The 18,121-nt window shown below is 46.8% G+C and overlaps 1 protein-coding gene across 1 annotated transcript in view; it reads left to right on the top strand.

Annotated features, from left to right (window-relative positions):
• LOC109573252 (myosin-13) overlaps positions 1-18,121 on the top strand; it is a 43,677-nt gene that overhangs the window by 11,042 nt on the left and 14,514 nt on the right. The window contains exons 10-21 of the mRNA XM_070774438.1: positions 3,181-3,319; positions 4,458-4,576; positions 5,249-5,398; positions 5,517-5,687; positions 7,616-7,925; positions 8,864-8,937; positions 9,032-9,119; positions 11,374-11,491; positions 12,661-12,784; positions 14,236-14,372; positions 15,524-15,779; positions 17,502-17,744. Coding sequence (XP_070630539.1) covers positions 3,181-3,319; positions 4,458-4,576; positions 5,249-5,398; positions 5,517-5,687; positions 7,616-7,925; positions 8,864-8,937; positions 9,032-9,119; positions 11,374-11,491; positions 12,661-12,784; positions 14,236-14,372; positions 15,524-15,779; positions 17,502-17,744 — 1,929 coding nt within the window. The remainder of the gene's footprint in view (positions 1-3,180; positions 3,320-4,457; positions 4,577-5,248; positions 5,399-5,516; positions 5,688-7,615; positions 7,926-8,863; positions 8,938-9,031; positions 9,120-11,373; positions 11,492-12,660; positions 12,785-14,235; positions 14,373-15,523; positions 15,780-17,501; positions 17,745-18,121) is intronic.

Below are 18,121 nucleotides of genomic sequence, written 5' to 3'. Positions count from 1 at the left end.
ATCATCTTTTAGGATTTGAAATAGCTCAACTGGAATTCTATCACCTCCACTAGCTTTGTTCATAGTGATGCTTCCTAATGCCCACTTGACTTTGCATTCCAGGATGTCTGCCTCTAGGTGAGTGATCACACCATCGTGATTATCTGGGTCATGAAGATCTTTTTTGTATAGTTCTTCTGTGTATTCTTGCCACCTCTTCTTAATATCTTCTGCTTCTGTTAGGTCCATACCATTTCTGTCCTTTATTGAGCCCATCTTTGCATGAAATGTTCCCTTGGTATCTCTAATTTTCTTGGAGGAATCTCTAGTCTTTCCCATTCTATTGTTTTCCCCTATTTCTTTGCACGGATCACTGAGGAAGGCTTTCTTATCTTGCTATTCTTTGGAACTCTGCATTCAGATGGGTATATCTTTCCTTTTCTCCTTTGCCTTTCACTTCTCTTCTTTTCACAGCTATTTGTAAGGCCTCCTCAGACAACCATTTTGCCTTTTTGCATTTCTTTTTCTTGGGGATGGTCTTGATCACTGCCTCCTGTACAATGTCACAAACCTCCATCCATAGTTATTCAGGCATTCTGTCAAATCTAATCCCTTGAATCTATTTGTCTCTTCCACTGTATAATCATAAGGGATTTGATTTAGGTCATACCTGAGTGGTCTAATGGTTTTCCCTACTTTCTTCAACTTAAGTCTGAATTTGGCAATAAGGAGTTCATGATCTGAACCACAGTCAGCTCCCAGTCTTGTTTTTGCTGACTCTGTAGAGCTTCTCCATCTTTGGCTGCAAAGAACATAATCAATATGATTGCGGTGTTGACCATCTGGTGATGTCCATGTGTAGAGTCTTCTCTTGTGTTGTTGGAAGAGGGTGTTTGCTATGATCAGTGTGTTCTCTTGGCAAAACTCTATTAGCCTTTGCCCTGCTTCATTCTGTACTCCAAAACCAAATTTGCCTGTTACTCCAGGTGTTTCTTGACTTCCTACTTTTGCATTCCAGTCCCCTATAATGAAAATGACATCTTTTTGGAGTGTTAGTTCTAGAAGGTCTTGTAGGTGTTCGTAGAACCATTCAACTTCAGGTTCTTCAGCATTATTGGTCAGGGCATAGCCTTGGATTACTGTGATATTGAATGGTTTGCCTTGGAAATGAACAGAGATCATTCTATTATTTTTGAGATTGCATCCAAGTACTACATTTTGGACTCTTTTATTGACTATGAGGGCTACTCCATTTGTTATAAGGGATTCCTGCCCACAGTAGTAGATATAATGGTCATCTGAGTTAAATTCACCCATTCCAGTCTGTTTTAGTTCACTGATTCCTAAAATGTCAATGTTCACTCTTGCCATCTCCTGTTTGACCACTTCCAATTTGCCTTGATTCATGGACCTAACATTCCAGGTTCCTATGCAATATTGCTCTTTATAGCATCAAACTGTACTTCCATCACCAGTCACATCCACAAATGAGTGTTGTTTTTGCTTTGGGTCTATCTCTTCATTCTTTCTGGAGTTGTTTCGCAACTGATCTCCAGTAGCATATTGGACTACTGTTCATGGGGTTCTTAAGGCAAGAATGGGAGAAGGCAATGGCACCCCACTCCAGTACTCTTGCCTGGAAAATCCCATGGACGGAGGAGCCTGGTAGGCTGCAGTCCATGGGGTCGCTAAGAGTTGGACACTACTGAGCGACTTCACTTTCACTTTTCACTTTCATGCATTGGAGGAGGAAATGGCAACCCACTCCAGTGTTCTTGCCTGGAGAATCCCAGGAACAGCGGGGCCTGGTGGGCTGCTGTCTATGGGGTCGCACTGAGTCAGACACGACTGAAGTGACTTAGCAGCAGCAGCAGCAAGGCAAGAATACTAAAGTGGTTTGCCACTCCCTTCTCCAGTGGACCATGTTTTGTCAGAACTCCCCACCATGACCCGTCCATCTTGGGTGGCCCCTACATGGCATGGCTCATAGTTTCATTGAGTTAGACAAGGCTGTGGTCCATGTGATCAGATTGGTTAGTTTTCTGTGATTGTGGTTTTCATTCTGTCTGCCCTCTTATGGAGAAGGAAAAGAGGCTTATGGAAGTTTCCTGATGGGAGAGACTGACTAAGGGGGAAACTGGGTTTTTACCTGGAAATCTTGAAAAATCTGTGCACCTATAAGGTTTTCATAGGGACTTAATGAGATAACACAGGGATGGTGTTATTCATTTTAAAAATAGTCACCACCTAAAATGTTGAGAGTTATGTTTTATTCGGCAGGAATTTTTAGGACTTCAAGCCCGGGAGGCAACATCTCAAATAACCTGAGACAACTGCTCGAAGGAGGCTGGGGGGCGGGGGAGGGGGGGGGGGGGAGGGGTGATGGGGGAGGTTGAGGGGGGAAGTCAGGTTATAGAGAAGCTTTACAACAAAGGTCGGGTAGTCTGAACATGAAAAGATGATTGTTAATTTAAAAAAAAAAAACAGATATCCAAACTTAAGGAATGTAGGGCTTTTCTATGTATGGGAAGATGCAAGAGTCTGGACTCACTGAAATCATTCCTTTCATATGCACCTCAGCTCTCTGGAGCCAGTATCCTGTATTTTCACATCCTGAGTTTCCTTAGAGCTTACTGGCTCTTGAAGGAGGGCTGCTGTCGCTGATGGCTGTGATATCTTTTGCTTACTGATATCGCAGGAAATATTCCATTTATCAGTGCCTAGTGCCCTCCCTAGCTCCTTTCACATTTGAAAAATTGCCTTTTCCCTTCCAGTTCTAATATTCTATGATGCCATGTCATTGCTATTCTGAACAACACTGGAATTCCTAGATGGCAACGCCAAGCTCACAAGCTCTTGGATAACATCCATGAGCCTGCCTCCTCCCAGAATCACACAATCGTTCCCAATGGCCTCGTCCAGAAAACAGCCTCAAATCTATGCACATTAGGACAGGACTCAAATCAGTGCTCACTGGATGGAAGCAAACAGATAATTCACATTTTCTTCCCATAATCTCCACCCACCCACACAAACATGGTCAATGAAAGAAATGGTTTTTAACCCCTAACTTACCATACGCCACCTGTCATCCACTTATTGGGGTAATGCCGTCTCGTGTGCTCTACAAAATGCCAGGAAAGAGCTGCATTGGGATCCCTGAGGTCTGCTGTGACGGCTGTCCTTCTCTCTAATTCCCAGAATGCCATTGACATCCTGGGCTTCAGCTCAGAGGAGAAGGTCGGGATCTACAAGCTGACGGGCGCTGTGATGCACTACGGGAACATGAAGTTCAAGCAGAAGCAGCGAGAGGAGCAGGCAGAGCCGGACGGCACAGAAGGTATCACACATGGGAAGGGGATGAGGTTCAACTCTCCACGCACAGAGTCGGACACAACTGATGCAACTTAGCAGCAGCAGCAGCAGCAATCAGAATAATGGTAGAAAGTGAAGTCGCTCAGTCGTGTCCAACTCTTTGCGACCCCATGGACTGTAGTCTACCAGGCTGCTCTGTTCATGGTATTTTCCAGGCAATAGTACTGGAGTGGATTGCCATTTCCTTCTCCAGGGGATCTTCCCAACCCAGGGATTGAACCCAGGTCTCCCACACTGTAGACAGACGCTTTACCATCTGAACAAAGAGTGAAACACGCAGTTGGTCTCTTAGTAAGTCCTTAACAAACACTGCCCTGAATTTTATTAACGTGACTCCCCAACCAGCAATGAGGTGATGGTCCCAACCAAGGAGGAGCTTGGGAACCAGCATGCTTCTACTTCTCAATGAGCTCAAGGCAAGAACCCAGGCTCATTCCAAAGTCCACCGAACTAGTGAACTTTGTGAAATTGCCAGTATTCAACTGAACTTGACCATCTCCAAATACTTGCAGGCAAGATTTTGTACTTCTCTCTCAAGTATTTGCATGGCACATTGAGCTCCCCTGGTGGCTCAAACAGTGAAGAATCTGCCTGCAATGCAGGAGACCTGGGTTTGATCCCTGGGTCAGGAAGATCCCCTGGAGAAGAGAATGGCAACCCACTCCAGTATTCTTGTCTGGAGAATTCCATGGACAGAGGAGCCTGATGGACACGACTGATGATTAACACTTGTAAAAATTAGGAACGTGTTCAACTTATATTAATTGTCCAAATGGTGCTTCCTTTACCTATACACCATGTTGTTGTATTATCAGATTCCAACAGTACTAAGTAGCTATATATTTTTTGTTGAAATTTAAATTTCAAGTTTGTCAAAACTGACCTATTACTAAAGACTATCTATTATAGAAAGCAAAATGAAAGTTCTTGAAAACCCAGGACCCTGAATTATGGGATCAAAACTCCAGTGCAGGCCTGGGACTTGTAGGAAAACATAAAAACATCCAAAAGCATTATAGACAATACTTCTGGGAGGACCCAAGGCCTGACTGGATGTTTTAGCAGCTGCTGGCTGTGTGACACTGCGTCTTCTTTTCCTTCAGTGGCTGACAAGGCTGGGTACCTGATGGGTCTGAATTCCGCAGAAATGCTGAAAGGCCTGTGCTGTCCAAGGGTGAAGGTTGGGAATGAATATGTCACAAAAGGACAAAACGTCCAGCAGGTAAATGGAAATGCTCTAAATCCAATCAACTCGAGTGTTTTTCTATTTTCAATCTCATCCTGAAGTTCTTTCAGTTGCAGGGGTCAGAAAAACATATGCAACTGGCTACAGACAGCATGGAAAAGGAATTCATTCTTCAGGTTCAGGGTAACTCAAGGAGGGCCTTGGTGCTATGAGGGCCTGGGACCAGGCAGTGAAGAGCCCTCTGGAGCCAGGCAGCCTCCTTCTCAGGGACTGTAGACTGTCTTCTCTCTCCTGCTCTCTGTTCTCACTAGGCGGATAAGCTTTCCTTACCTCCCCTACCGTGACCACCCCAGAGCTCCCAAGTTTACATCTTCGTGGTTCCATCCACATCCTGAGACCAACATCTTTTTGATCCCAATTCCAAATTCTCAGGAGAAACACTCTGTTTAACCCAACTTGGAGCAAATGTCCACATCTGGTTCAATTAGGTGTGGCCAGGGCTAGAGTCATGTGTTATATCCATGCTTGGTAGAAAACGAGCTTTGTAAATGAAATTGACCTCATGTACTGAGAAAATGCCTTGAGATAGATTTAATGTTAGGTTAAACTGTATGAAATTGCCAGTGTTCTGCTGCCTTTCAAGGCATCCATTTTGTAGGTTTCATAAAAATACTAATTTGAGGGTTGAGTGAATGATCCTTTTTCAAGGTGACCAATTCGGTGGGCGCTCTGGCCAAAGCCGTCTATGAGAAGATGTTCCTGTGGATGGTCACCCGCATCAACCAGCAGCTGGACACCAAGCAGCCCAGGCAGTACTTCATCGGGGTCTTGGACATCGCTGGCTTTGAGATCTTTGATGTGAGTTGTTTGGGTAAATGATAGACCTCAAAGGGCCCTTCTGCTTTGTGTCTGCTCTGTTGAATCACCCCTGGATTTTCCAGACTCACTTAAATTATTTGGTATCTGAAACACCCAGTTCAACAGCCTGGAGCAGCTGTGCATCAACTTCACCAATGAGAAACTGCAACAGTTTTTCAACCACCACATGTTCGTGCTGGAGCAGGAGGAGTACAAGAAGGAAGGCATCGAGTGGGAGTTCATCGACTTCGGGATGGACCTGGCCGCCTGCATCGAGCTCATTGAGAAGGTAAGAAACACTGCTCCCTGGGGCAGCTCCTCATCGGCTGGGCCACCCCCTCTTTGCTCTAACGCTTCTCTGCTAACAGACTGGCTCCCTAAACCCATGTCCCCAGGCTCTGAACCTTCAGAGAGCTGAATTCCCAGTGCAGAAAGGGTAAATGTTTGGACAGCTCCCAGAATCTGTTCAGACAATTAAAAAGGTATGTGAGCGATTAAGATCCAAGGGCTCAGTGATCCCCAAGAATGTGAATGAAGCCCAGGGGTGACTGGGCATTTCATACATACCTGAATTGTCCAAGGAGGAGGGACCATGGAGCAGTGGGCTTCCTGGAGGAATGTTACTATGAAAAGAGGATGATATTAACTTTTTAAAAAGGAATTCCCATCACATTTTGAGCACTGGTTGTGTTGGAAGCTTGTCTTCCTAAGGTGGCTACTGAAAAACCCAGATTTTATTGCTTAAAATATTACTCATATGATTTTTATGTCTATGTATGGAAGGAAATGGCAACCCACTCCAATAGTCTTGCCTGGAGAATTCCATGGACAAAGGAACCTGGCAGGCTACAGTCCATGGGGTTGCAAAGAGTCGGACACAACTCAGCAACTGTCACTCACTCACTCATGCAACTTTACATTTTTTGTAAATTTGTTCCTAAAAGGGAGTAAGTCAGGGAAATATAGCTTTTTTTTTTCCTTCCTATGTAGGGAAAAACTTAGTTCTTCCCTGCTGTGTGTTTCTCTTCTATGAATTTGCTTTACTACTCACACAGAGCACTTCGTTTTTGATATTTCTGGTCACCAAACATATGGAGGTTTTTCCTCACGACAGCAAGCAATCCTCTGCAACATTAACTGGTCAACCTACAATTTCACTCAGTTCTGGCACTCTCTACCCAGAGAGGCCAAGTTCAAGCAGTAGGTCCCCAGGTGTCCTATAACTTCTCACTTCGTTGGCTTTAAATCAGTTTCTCACAACCCTGTCCTCAGGTTTAATTAATTTACTAGAGGGGTTCACAGAGCTCAGGAAAACAGTTACATTTACCAGTTTATTAAAGGGTTTGATAAAGAAAACAGATGAGGGACTTCCCTGGTGGTCCAGTGGTTAAGACTCTGTGCTTCCAATCCTGGGCACCCGGGTCTGATCCCTGGTTGAGGAACTAAGATCCCACATGCCACATATTATGCCCAAAATAATAAATAAAATAAAAAGTAAATAAATTAAAAAAAATTTTTTTTAAGGGTACAGATGAAAAGCCAGATGAAGAGACATATGGGACGGGATCTGGGAGGGTCCCAAATGCAAGTGTTTCTGTCCCCCACCCTCCCAGTGTGGACATGTTTGCCAACCTGGAAGTTCTCAAAATCACCTACAACTAGGATTTTATGGAGGCTTCCTCATGTAGGCATGATCAATCATTAGCTGCATTTCCAACCCCTCTCCACTCTCTGGTGGATGGGGGAGGGGATGAAAATCCCAAGCTTCTCATCACGGCTTAGTCTTTCTGGTGACCAGCCCTCAGCCAGGGGCCCCCACCCCAGAGTCACCTCAAGAGAACAACAGATGCTCTAGTACTCATCACTAGGACACTTTACAAAGGCTTTAGACGCTCTTTGCCAGGAACCAGGGACAGAGACCAGTATATATATTTTCTATCATCTCACAAAGAGCTGCACTTACATACGTGCAATTTCATCCCATGCTTTTTTTGCTCAGCAAACATTAAATAAGCACCTACTATGCTGTTGTGCTTAATGTCAAGCACTATTCTGTCTGCACCAAGCAGACCGACAGCCTTGTTCTCGCAGCACTGACATCCCAGTGTTCCTAGTAACAGTGACGGCACCAAAGAAGTTGCCCTTGGCTCCTCCCGAAGATGGAGTCATGGGGCTGTACTAGTGAACGCTGAGGACAGTCTATTATCCTCCCTCCAGCCTATGGGCATCTTCTCCATCCTGGAAGAGGAGTGCATGTTTCCCAAGGCCACGGACACCTCCTTCAAGAACAAGCTGTATGACCAGCACCTGGGCAAGTCCAACAACTTCCAGAAGCCCAAACCTGCCAAGGGCAAGGCTGAGGCCCACTTCTCCCTGGTGCACTACGCGGGCACCGTGGACTACAACATCGCCGGCTGGCTGGACAAGAACAAGGACCCCCTGAATGAGACGGTGGTCGGGCTGTACCAGAAGTCTTCGCTGAAGCTGCTGTCCTTTCTTTTTTCCAACTATGCTGGTGCAGAAGCAGGTGACATCCTTTTTTAAAATCCCCCCTTGTGGAAACTATGTAATCACTCACAGCTCATGAAGAACCAGTAATTGGACATGAGCTTCAGGATGACTTTGATTTGCCTGTTTCTGTGTTTCTTTCTCCTACTTCTATTCTTCCTCTTCCTTAAGAGATTGAGTTCTAATCATATGACCCACAATTCTACTCCTAGGTATACATCCCCCCCAAAAAACACTAATTTCAAAAGACATATGCACCCCAATGTTTATAGCAGCATTATTACAATTGCCAAGGTATGGAAGCAACCTGTGTCTATCACCAGATAAACACATAAAGAAGACATGGTAATATCTTGTATGTGTGTGTACACACACATATAATGGAATATTACTCAGCCATAGAAAAGAATGAAACATTGCCATTGCAGCAATAAGGATGGAGTTGGAGGGCCTTAAGCTAAGAGAAATAAGTCAGACAGAGAAAGACAAATACTGTATGATATCACTGACTTGTGGAATCTTAAAAAACCAAAATCATAGAAACAGAGATTGGATTTGTGGTTGCCAGAGGTGGGAGGTGAGAGCTGGGGAAAAATTGGGTGAAGGGGGTTAAAAGGTGCATACTTAAGATTATAACATAAATAAGTTCTGTGGTTGCAATGCACAGTGTAGCAACGATAGTTAGTAATGCTGTATTGTATATTTGAAAGCTGCTAAGAGAGTAGATTTTAAAAGCACTTAACCCAAGAGAAAAATTAATTATGGAGGTGATAGACGTTAAGTAGCAGTGATCATTTTGCAGTATATACAAATATCAAATCATTCCTTTGTACATTTAATGTATGCAATGTTATATGTCAGTTACAGCTCCATAAAATGGGTGGGGGTGGGTAGGAAGGCCACCACTGTATCCTCAGGACTCACCAGACACACCCGCCTTTGTCTGTCTGTCTCCAGGTGACTCCGGGGCAAGCAAGAAGGGCGGGAAGAAGAAGGGCTCCTCCTTCCAGACCGTGTCCGCCGTGTTCAGGGTTGGTTTTTCACACCTTCCACATTCAGTTGCTTTTCTGCCCAGTGAAACAGCCTTTGGAAAAGTAAACGTGCTTCTTCTGGTTTGTGTCCCAGGAAAATTTAAACAAATTGATGACCAATTTAAGGAGCACTCACCCTCACTTTGTGCGATGTCTGATTCCCAATGAGACTAAGACACCTGGTGAGTGAGAACCCACCAGCACAGGACTCCCTGAAACATAAGCGAAATCCTGCGGCGGGTGTGCACACGTGTGTGTGTGCACGTGTCGGCGAGTCTGTGTGCATGTGTGTGTGTGCTTCCCTGAGGACGAGGTCGTGATAGCCTTTATCTCTTTTCGGTCTATGAAATAGGGCTCCCAGATTTAACAAATTAAAAATATGAGACCCCTCCCCATTAAATTAAAATTTCAGATGAGACAGTGAAAATTTTCTTAGTATAAATATGACCCATGCAATATTTGGGATATACTTACACTGAAATAATTATTTTACTGTTTCTCTGAAATTCAAGTTCAACTGGGCATCATTTATTTCACCTATATCCCTACTATGAAATTATTTCCAAAATATTATGTATTGGGTTGGCCAAAAAATTTGTTCAAGGATTCCATAAGATGTTACATACAAACTCTTTGGCCAACCCATCATCAACTCAATGGACATAAATTTGAGCAAACTCTGGGAGATAGTGAAGGACAGAGAAGCCTGGCGTGCTGCAGTCCGTGGGGTCACAAAGAGTCGGACATGACTGAGTGAACAACAACAACAACACATATATAGGTACATTATATTCATAACTTTCATAAGGTTCTTAGAAACTCCCCCTCCCCCTAAAAATGAAGAGCCACTATATTTGGCAAATAATCAACTTAGGTCTTTCATAATAAAAGCAGAATCAGTAACAACTGTTTTCTGAGCACACTACAGTCACATTATTATGTTACGTATTATAACAGTATTATGTCACTGCTTATAACAGTTCACTGCAAGATAAGTGTGCTTATCTCCATTTCATAAGTGAGAAAATCGAGAATCAGAGACCAGGTATATAGACATAGCACTGTGCAGTACAGTAGACCTTTAACCATCCCCAATCTTGGATTCACAAATATTCTTGGAGTAGGGCTGAGTTTCAGGGCTCCTTGTCACAAAGAAAAGAACAGACCATCACATACACTGTGGCTATCAGCCAAGCTGTTCCATCCCAAAGGCTGAGGTTCCAGCATCAAGTCCTGCTTCAGCAACATTACAGGAAAGCAGATGATGTAGGAAAACAGCTCAGCTCCACCTGCAACTGCTCAAGGGCCCGCAGCCGAGTCCTTTAGCTTTCTGGTCTATAAAAGGAGGCTTGAATGGCACTTTACTGATTCATCGACTTAGTTATTTACTCACTTATTTACTGAGTGAAAATGATAGTCACTCAGTCATGTCCAACTCTTTACAGTCCCATGGACTATTATAGCCTTCCAGGCTCCTCTGTCCATGGGATTCTCCAGGCAAGAATACTGGAGCTGGTAGCCATTCCCTTCTCCAGGGGATCTTCCTGACCCAGGGATCAAATCCAGGTCTCCTGCATTGCAGGCAGATTCTTTACCCTATGAGCCACCAGGGAAAATTAACCCCCTTCACCCTCCTTAGAGGGTTGTTGTGAGAATTAAATAAGCCAGTACATGTACAGCATTTAAAACAGGGCCAATCATAAGAGAAAAAATTGTAACTGTGTATGGTGATGGGGGCTAACTGGACTTCTTGCAGCAATCATTTCATAATTGTATACAAATATGGTTGTACACCTGAAACTAATAAAATGTTATATGTCAATGATGCCTCAATTTTTTTAAAAAAGTGCTAGTAGATAGCACTACAACAGTAGTTGTAGGTGAATTTAAATAAACTCTGTCAGCTCATGATTGATGAGGCAGACGAAAATATGTAGGAGTGCATGCAATATAATAAATTATACGGTCAACCTCGTCAAAATATCAAACACAGCAATGACAGAGGAGGCTTCTTCTTTGCATATTCTCATGAAACCCTTACACATGATTACTTATTAGGCCACCAAGGAAAATAATAAAAACAAAACAATATAGGGAAAATACATTATGAACACTCTGCAAATGTTGGCTGTCAATTATAGTAATAATAAAAACTGTTGTTACTATGAGAATAATAATGATGAGAGACATTTCTAGACCAAGACAACCATTCTGTCTTCACCAGAGTCAAGAACGATGAACAGGGCAAAGATTAATATTTTGGCTTTTAGTCCCATGGTTATGGGGTGCTAGAGTCTCCCCAGGATGTTGAGATTATTTCTACTGGCACCAAACCTTCCCATTCGAGTCTGGGTATCCAGGGGTCTCGTGGTGCCCAGATCATCAGAGAAAGCAGTGGAAACGCCGCTAACAGGCCCTGGGCTCCTCTCTCCCCAGGCGTGATGGACCACCACCTGGTCCTGCACCAGCTGCGCTGTAACGGGGTCCTGGAGGGCATCCGCATCTGCAGGAAGGGCTTCCCCAGCCGGATCCTCTATGGCGACTTCAAACAGCGGTAGGTCGCCTGCCTTTGCAGCTCTCTCCTTTGGAGGGTACCTTCTGCATCCCCCAAAGGCACTCCTGCAGCTGGGTGTTGGGTGAGCTCCCAAGGTTTCCATAGCATTCTTCTGCTGGGGCGACGAGCCTTTGCACAGAGCAAGGGCTGGACCAGCCCGAAGTAATCCCAAGATCAAGCCCAGACCACTCGAGCCTGACTGGGACTCCAGACCAGAGTTTCTCAACCCTTGCACTGTGGACATTTGGGGCTAGATAATCCTTTATCATGAGGACTGTCCTGTGTGTTACATGATTTTAGCAGCACCCCCGGCCTCGACCCACACCACCTCAATCTCAGACATTGCCCAGTGTTCCCCAGTTGAGATTCCCTGCCCTAGACCAAGGCTCTCCTCCCGACTGCCATCTGGGCCCACAAGTCCAGGTCTTGCCCACAGGGACAGGTGAGAAGAGGACACTCTAGAATGACCACTAGCCTGCAGGTCACAGCTGATTTCAAGGCTCTATAAGTTAGATAAGTCATCTCCTCTGAAAGCACCATCCCAGCCATGCACTCAGCTGGCCTTGCTTCCATACATTTCTCTCCCTCCTGCCACAGTTGGCTGGCCTAAAATCAACTCCTAGATTCCCCTCTGCCAGACTAGTCACTGTATAATAATCCATTTCCATGGCTGGAGCAGGAGAAGGTTCTGGAAGGCCTGGTCTCAGGCACAGAGCCTTTCGTAGGAGTTGATTCCATTGGGAAATTTTGCCCCTCGACTGAAAGCTCCACCCTCCCCAGAACTGCCCGGATGGTGGGGGGATGTAGGTAGGTGCCAGTCCTGATCTGGACTGCAGTGCAAGTGAGGCGTCTCCTCGGCTCCCGTGTGCTGGGCCTGCTGCTGGCATGGCCTTGTCCCCTCAGCAGCAGTGGCTCCCTGGATTCTGCCTCCCAGACTCCACCCTGGGTACAAGGGACACCACCTCCTCCTGTCCCAGAGAGACCGGGCTGGGACCCCGCTGGGCTCCGTGGCCCCAGGGCCTGAGCAGGCAGGAGCAGGAAACAGCAGCCCCTCGGGAAACAGCGGGCCCAGCACCCTCCCGGCTCCACCCAGGGCTGTGTCACCAGAGGCTCTTCTCCAGACCACTGACACGCAGGCCCCACGCCGACCCCTCCCCCTCCCTCGTCAGGTACCGGATCCTCAATGCCAGTGCCATCCCAGAGGGCCAGTTCATTGACAGCAAAAACGCTTCCGAGAAGCTTCTGAACTCCATCGACGTGGACCGGGAGCAGTATAGGTTCGGCCACACCAAGGTGAGCACAGGTGGGGCAGGGATGACCCCCACCCCAGGTAACCCCCAGGCCAGTGGGGTTAACCCCCAAACCCCCTTTTGAACTGTGGTGTTAGAGAAGACTCTTGAGAGTGCCTTGGAAGGCAAGGAGATCCTACCAGTCAATTATAAAGGAAACCAGTCCTAAATATTCATTGGAAGGACTGATGCTGAAGCTGAAGCATCCAATACTTTGGCACTTGATGTGAAGAACTAACTCATTGGAAGAGACCCTGATGCTGGGAAAGATTGAAGGCAGGAACAGAAGGGGATGACAGAGGATGAGATGGTTGGACGGCATCACCGACTCGATGGACATGAGTTTGAGCAGGCTCCAGGAGTTGGTGACGGACAGGAAGGCCTGGTGTGCTGCAGTCCATGTAATCTTAAATAATTGCACACAACTGAGCAACTGAACTGAACTGGGCTGCTTGTGAGCTGATGGGAGGAAAGGTTTCTCTTTCCCATTCCAAAAAGCCTGACCATCCCTTGCCCAGAAGCCCAGGCCAAGAGAACTCTGTCCAGGAATAGGAAGCTCTCTCTATGCTGATTTTAAGTGTCTAGAGGCTTAATTGGAAGCCCCAGCTCCAGCCCCAGCAGCCATAGAAGAAATCAACAGCAGCAGAGAATGAGTGCCCAAGGGGAGAGGGAGCCCAAGAGATCAGAGAACACAGAATTCCAGGGACCATGAGGTCCTGAGAAGAATTATAACCAATAAAAATGATCACCGTTATTGAGCACATGTACATTGAGACCTGTGACATGCCTTCTATACACATTTTACCGAATCTTTCAGATCACCTGATGGTGATAAGGGTGGTACTTACCTCATGAGGTTACTGGGAGGCTCCCAGAGGACAAGAGACTTGTTCGAGGTCGCATGGAGAGTGGGTGACAAAGGGCAGCTGCAAATCCTGGCCTGACTCCAAAGCTCCGTGTTCTGAAAGGGGCCAGGGGACCATCAACCCCATTAGGGAAAAGCCTGCAGCCCCCACGGGTGCCCTGCTTCCCGGGAACATCACAGGGGCAGAGGAAGCCCTGCAGGTGTGGGCAGTGCAGGGAGGGGCCCCGAGGGTGGGACCCACCTCCTCAGCTGGGCGGAGAGATTGGAAGATGAGGATGGGGAGGCAGAGGCGTCTGTGAGTCCCTCCTGGTCTGCATCTGTGATTACATTTCTGCCCCATCCTTGCTTCCTGCACATGAACTCCATCAGAATCTGTCTGCTTGGGCCAGCGGGGCCTGGAACATACCTTGGAACAGGACACAGAGCGGCTCCTGCAGAGAACACAGCCTCCAAAAACAGAGTCCTGGGAGCCAGATGCCTGCTGGTCCCAAGCCAGGGCTCTGAAGGCGAGGGCTGGGGCTAGACAGAGATAGCCCCCCTTGAGCACACAGGCTAAGGATGAAGCAGGGCCCATCTCTCCTTTCACACAGGTATTCTTCAAAGCTGGGCTCCTGGGCCTCTTGGAGGAGATGAGGGACGAGAAGCTGGTGACCCTGATGACACGCACGCAGGCTTTATGCCGGGGCTACCTGATGCGGGTAGAGTTCAAGAAGATGATGGAGAGAAGGTGATGCAAGCTCTCGCCTCCCTGCCCTCCTCCCGGGAGCTGACCATCACTTCGTGCTTTAATCTTAAGATGTTCACTAATTTGTCCCACATTTACTGAGCCACGGTTCTGTTCTGGGGCCTCTGCTTGACACTGGGGAAGCAGAAATGATCCCTGGCCTCCAGGAGCCCACAGAGGAGTGGGAAGCAGACACCTGCTCGGCTAGTTTTGTGGACGGATTGGGGGCTGGGGTTGGCATGAAAGGGCAGCAAAAAACAAAGAGCTTTCCAAAGGAGGTTTTGCATGGCTGGAGGAAGGGTGGCCTGTGGGTTGGGGGGAGCAAAAGCAGGACACTTGACTGAAGCGAGGAGAGGCTGGCAGTGGAGGTCCCCACCTGCCACCTTGAAGAGCCCAGGTTAAATCTTCCTCTTGATGGGGAGCCATGAAGATGAGTGAGAGGATCGGATTTGTTTCAATAGCTCAGACAGGTCACCTGGGGGACTTTCCTGGCAAGCCAGTGGTTAAGACTCCATGCTTCCACTGCAGGAGGCACAGGTTTGATCCCTGTTCCAGGAAGTAAGATCCCGCTTGCCACACGGCGTGGCCATAAAAAAAAAGCACACATACTCAGAGAGGTCACTGGCAGCCGCAAGAAGAGCAGGCCTGAAGGCACAAGAAGGGGAAGGCCAGGCTGTAGCAGAAGTCCAAATAGAAGATGACAGGACCTGAATTAGCAAACAGGATGGAAAGGATCGAATGAAGCTTGGAGGGCCTTCGTCCTTCAGTAATTCAACAGGAGGAACAGCAGCACTGTGGGCCAGTCCTGTGCGGGGATTCCCTGCGACCCCTTCCCCCTGATTCCCTGTATTCCCCTGTCCTTCACTACCTCCCGGAGTTTGCTCAGACTGACAACCTTAGGGTGAGCATTTTCAGTAGGGTGGTGGAGGTGGAAGCCAGGTGGATGGCACCTCTCTCACCTCCTAAATTTGCACATGCTGTTTCCTCTCCTCTTCGTTTCCAGAACAGACTCTGGAGCTCATGGGATGGGTGCAGCCAAGCTGCACCTCTTCCCACCTGACCCATAAGGGTGAAGGTCTTGGGCCCCACGGGGGCAGGCGGGTGGAGACTGCACCTTGCTGTGGTCCATTAACCCCAGTCCTAACAATACACAGGGACTCCATCTTCTGCATCCAGTACAACATCCGATCTTTTATGAACGTCAAGCACTGGCCCTGGATGAACCTGTTCTTCAAGATCAAGCCCCTGCTGAAGAGCGCGGAGGCCGAGAAGGAGATAGCCACCATGAAGGAAGACTTTGAGAGAGCCAAGGAAGAACTGGCCAGATCTGAGGCTCGCCGAAAGGAGCTGGAGGAGAAAATGGTGTCCCTGCTGCAGGAAAAGAATGACCTCCAGTTGCAGGTCCAGACTGTAAGTATCCCCCTGAGGCCAGGAGGATCCATCAGTTTATTCAAGCGATAGTGGTGCCACCCAGTGGGCTTGTGGGGTATTACATCACTGCCCTGCTAGTAAAAGGAGGCCAGCCCGGGCTTGTGGACTCAATACACTGCAGAATACATCTGCGAAGTGAATTTGTACTCACTTTATTTCTCCCTGTCTTCTACAGCAGAGTCAGATGTATTTTGCTGTGGGATGAGGGCGATGTGTCTGTCCTAATAAAAAATCTGTCAGTGATGTACCAAGTCTTTTTAAAAATCATGTAACTAAATCACTGGGAGTTTCCTGGTGGCCTAGTGGTTAGGATTCCAGGTTTTCACTGCCATGGCCTAGGTTCAATTCCTGGTCAGAGAACTAAGATCTTGTAGGCTGAGTGGTTCAGCCAAAAAATTTAAAGATAAAAACATTTTTAAAAATTAAAGATATGCATATTTTCAAAGATATAGGGAAAATGAAGCTGTATATCTAGTACATAACACTCTGGCAGCATAATGGTCTCATTTCAGAGAGCCAAGACATTTAGTGTTTGCTCTTTTTAATAAACTCCCAATACATTTACCTTTTGCTTAAGTGCACAGCACCTCCTCCTCCCCTTTCACCTTCCCAAGCACGGTGAGCACAAGAACAAGTTTTGGAACCAGATATCTGGGTTTACATCCCAGATCCTCCACTTGGCAGCTGTGTGACCTCAGGCAGGTGACTTATCTTCTTTGTCCCTTAGTTTTCTCAACTGTGAAATGGGCACAGCAATAGCCCCTCACCTCTTAGGGTAGCTGGGAGGCTCAGATGAGTTCATGCATGTAACACAGGACATGTTCAGTAAACACAGAAGGCTATTCTTGCCGGACTCTTTTCATCCATTACCTTGAAATGCGTGTCCAGTTCTCACAACACTGAGAAGTAAGTAAGAGAGGATATAATGTGTTTACATTTAACATAACATAATCAGCTAATCGTGGCCACTCCAAGAGACTCATTGCAGAGCCTTCTGGGGAATGTACATATTTAATCACTTGTTTCTGTCTATTTGGGGTTTTCTGTTCTGTGGCTTAAGGAAGCAGGCCTCAGGAATTGTAAGAAGCACTAGCTGTGGAGAGTTTCAAAAGGTGGTCAAGTTTGGGGAATATTAGTTAGCGTGTGAAAGCACAGAGTGGATGCGTTGATCTTCAACTCGTGTAGGAGGAAGAGGGAGATGGCCGGGCGTCCAAATGTGACAAATTTGCAGAGGCTTCATGAATGCTACGTGCGCCTTTGCTTGAGAATTTCTATTAAGTAGATGACACCATTAGTGGCTAAAAAAAAAGTATTTGGATGACATACATGAGTACGTGCATGCATGTGTGCACACATGTGCACATATGTGTGTGTGTATGTGTGTTTGTGGCGATGATCCATTCCTTGACTTGGGTCCAGATAATGGGCTTTTGGAGGGTAAAGCCCTTCCCTCTGGGGTTGGTCAAAAGGCTGATTAAAAGACAATAGTCTGTAAATAACACGATCCTGCTGTATAGCACAAGGAACTGTATTTAACATCCTGTGATAAACTATAATGGAAAAGAATATGAAAAAGAACGTGAATCTGTGTGTAAATGAATCACTTGGCTGCACAGCAGAGACTAACACAACACTGTAAATCAACTATCCTTCAAAAAATAAATTAGAAAAAACAATGATCTGTTTGGTTTTTTTTTTAAGGAAACAGAAAACCTGATGGATGCTGAGGAGCGGTGTGAGGGACTCATCAAAAGCAAGATTCAGCTGGAGGCCAAGGTGAAGGAGCTGAACGAGAGGCTGGAAGAGGAGGAGGAGATGAATTCTGAACTGGTTGCCAAGAAGAGGAACCTGGAAGACAAATGCTCCTCCCTCAAAAGAGACATTGACGACCTGGAGCTGACCCTGACCAAAGTGGAGAAAGAGAAGCATGCCACGGAGAACAAGGTGGGCATCCCCACCCCTCCTCCCAGGAGGAGACAGGTGGGGAAGGAATTGCCCGGAAGTGGGAGGGGAATGAATCCACCTCCACCCTGTTCTTAAACCTGTGGGCTCTTCCCTCGCTCCTGCTACCTGCCTGGTCACACCACAAGCTTCTAGCCCCAACCCTTCCTCCACAAAGCAAGAGATCCTTCAGGAGAAGCACTTGGCACAGGGAAGCCAAGGAACATGCCCATAGAGCCAGGCAGATGATCAGGGAGGCAGGTGGTGAAGGAGGCAGAAAACTGGACCACACCAAGGACTGGCAGGGAGGTTAGAGGTTCAGGGACCCTCATGCATTACTGGTAAAATGTAGACTAATGCAGCCTACGGGAAAGCCATCT

This window comes from Bos indicus, chromosome 19, assembly GCF_029378745.1.
Source record: "Bos indicus isolate NIAB-ARS_2022 breed Sahiwal x Tharparkar chromosome 19, NIAB-ARS_B.indTharparkar_mat_pri_1.0, whole genome shotgun sequence".
In the NCBI taxonomy this organism is placed as follows: domain Eukaryota; kingdom Metazoa; phylum Chordata; class Mammalia; order Artiodactyla; family Bovidae; genus Bos; species Bos indicus.
This window is presented reverse-complemented; position numbering and strand designations above follow the sequence as displayed.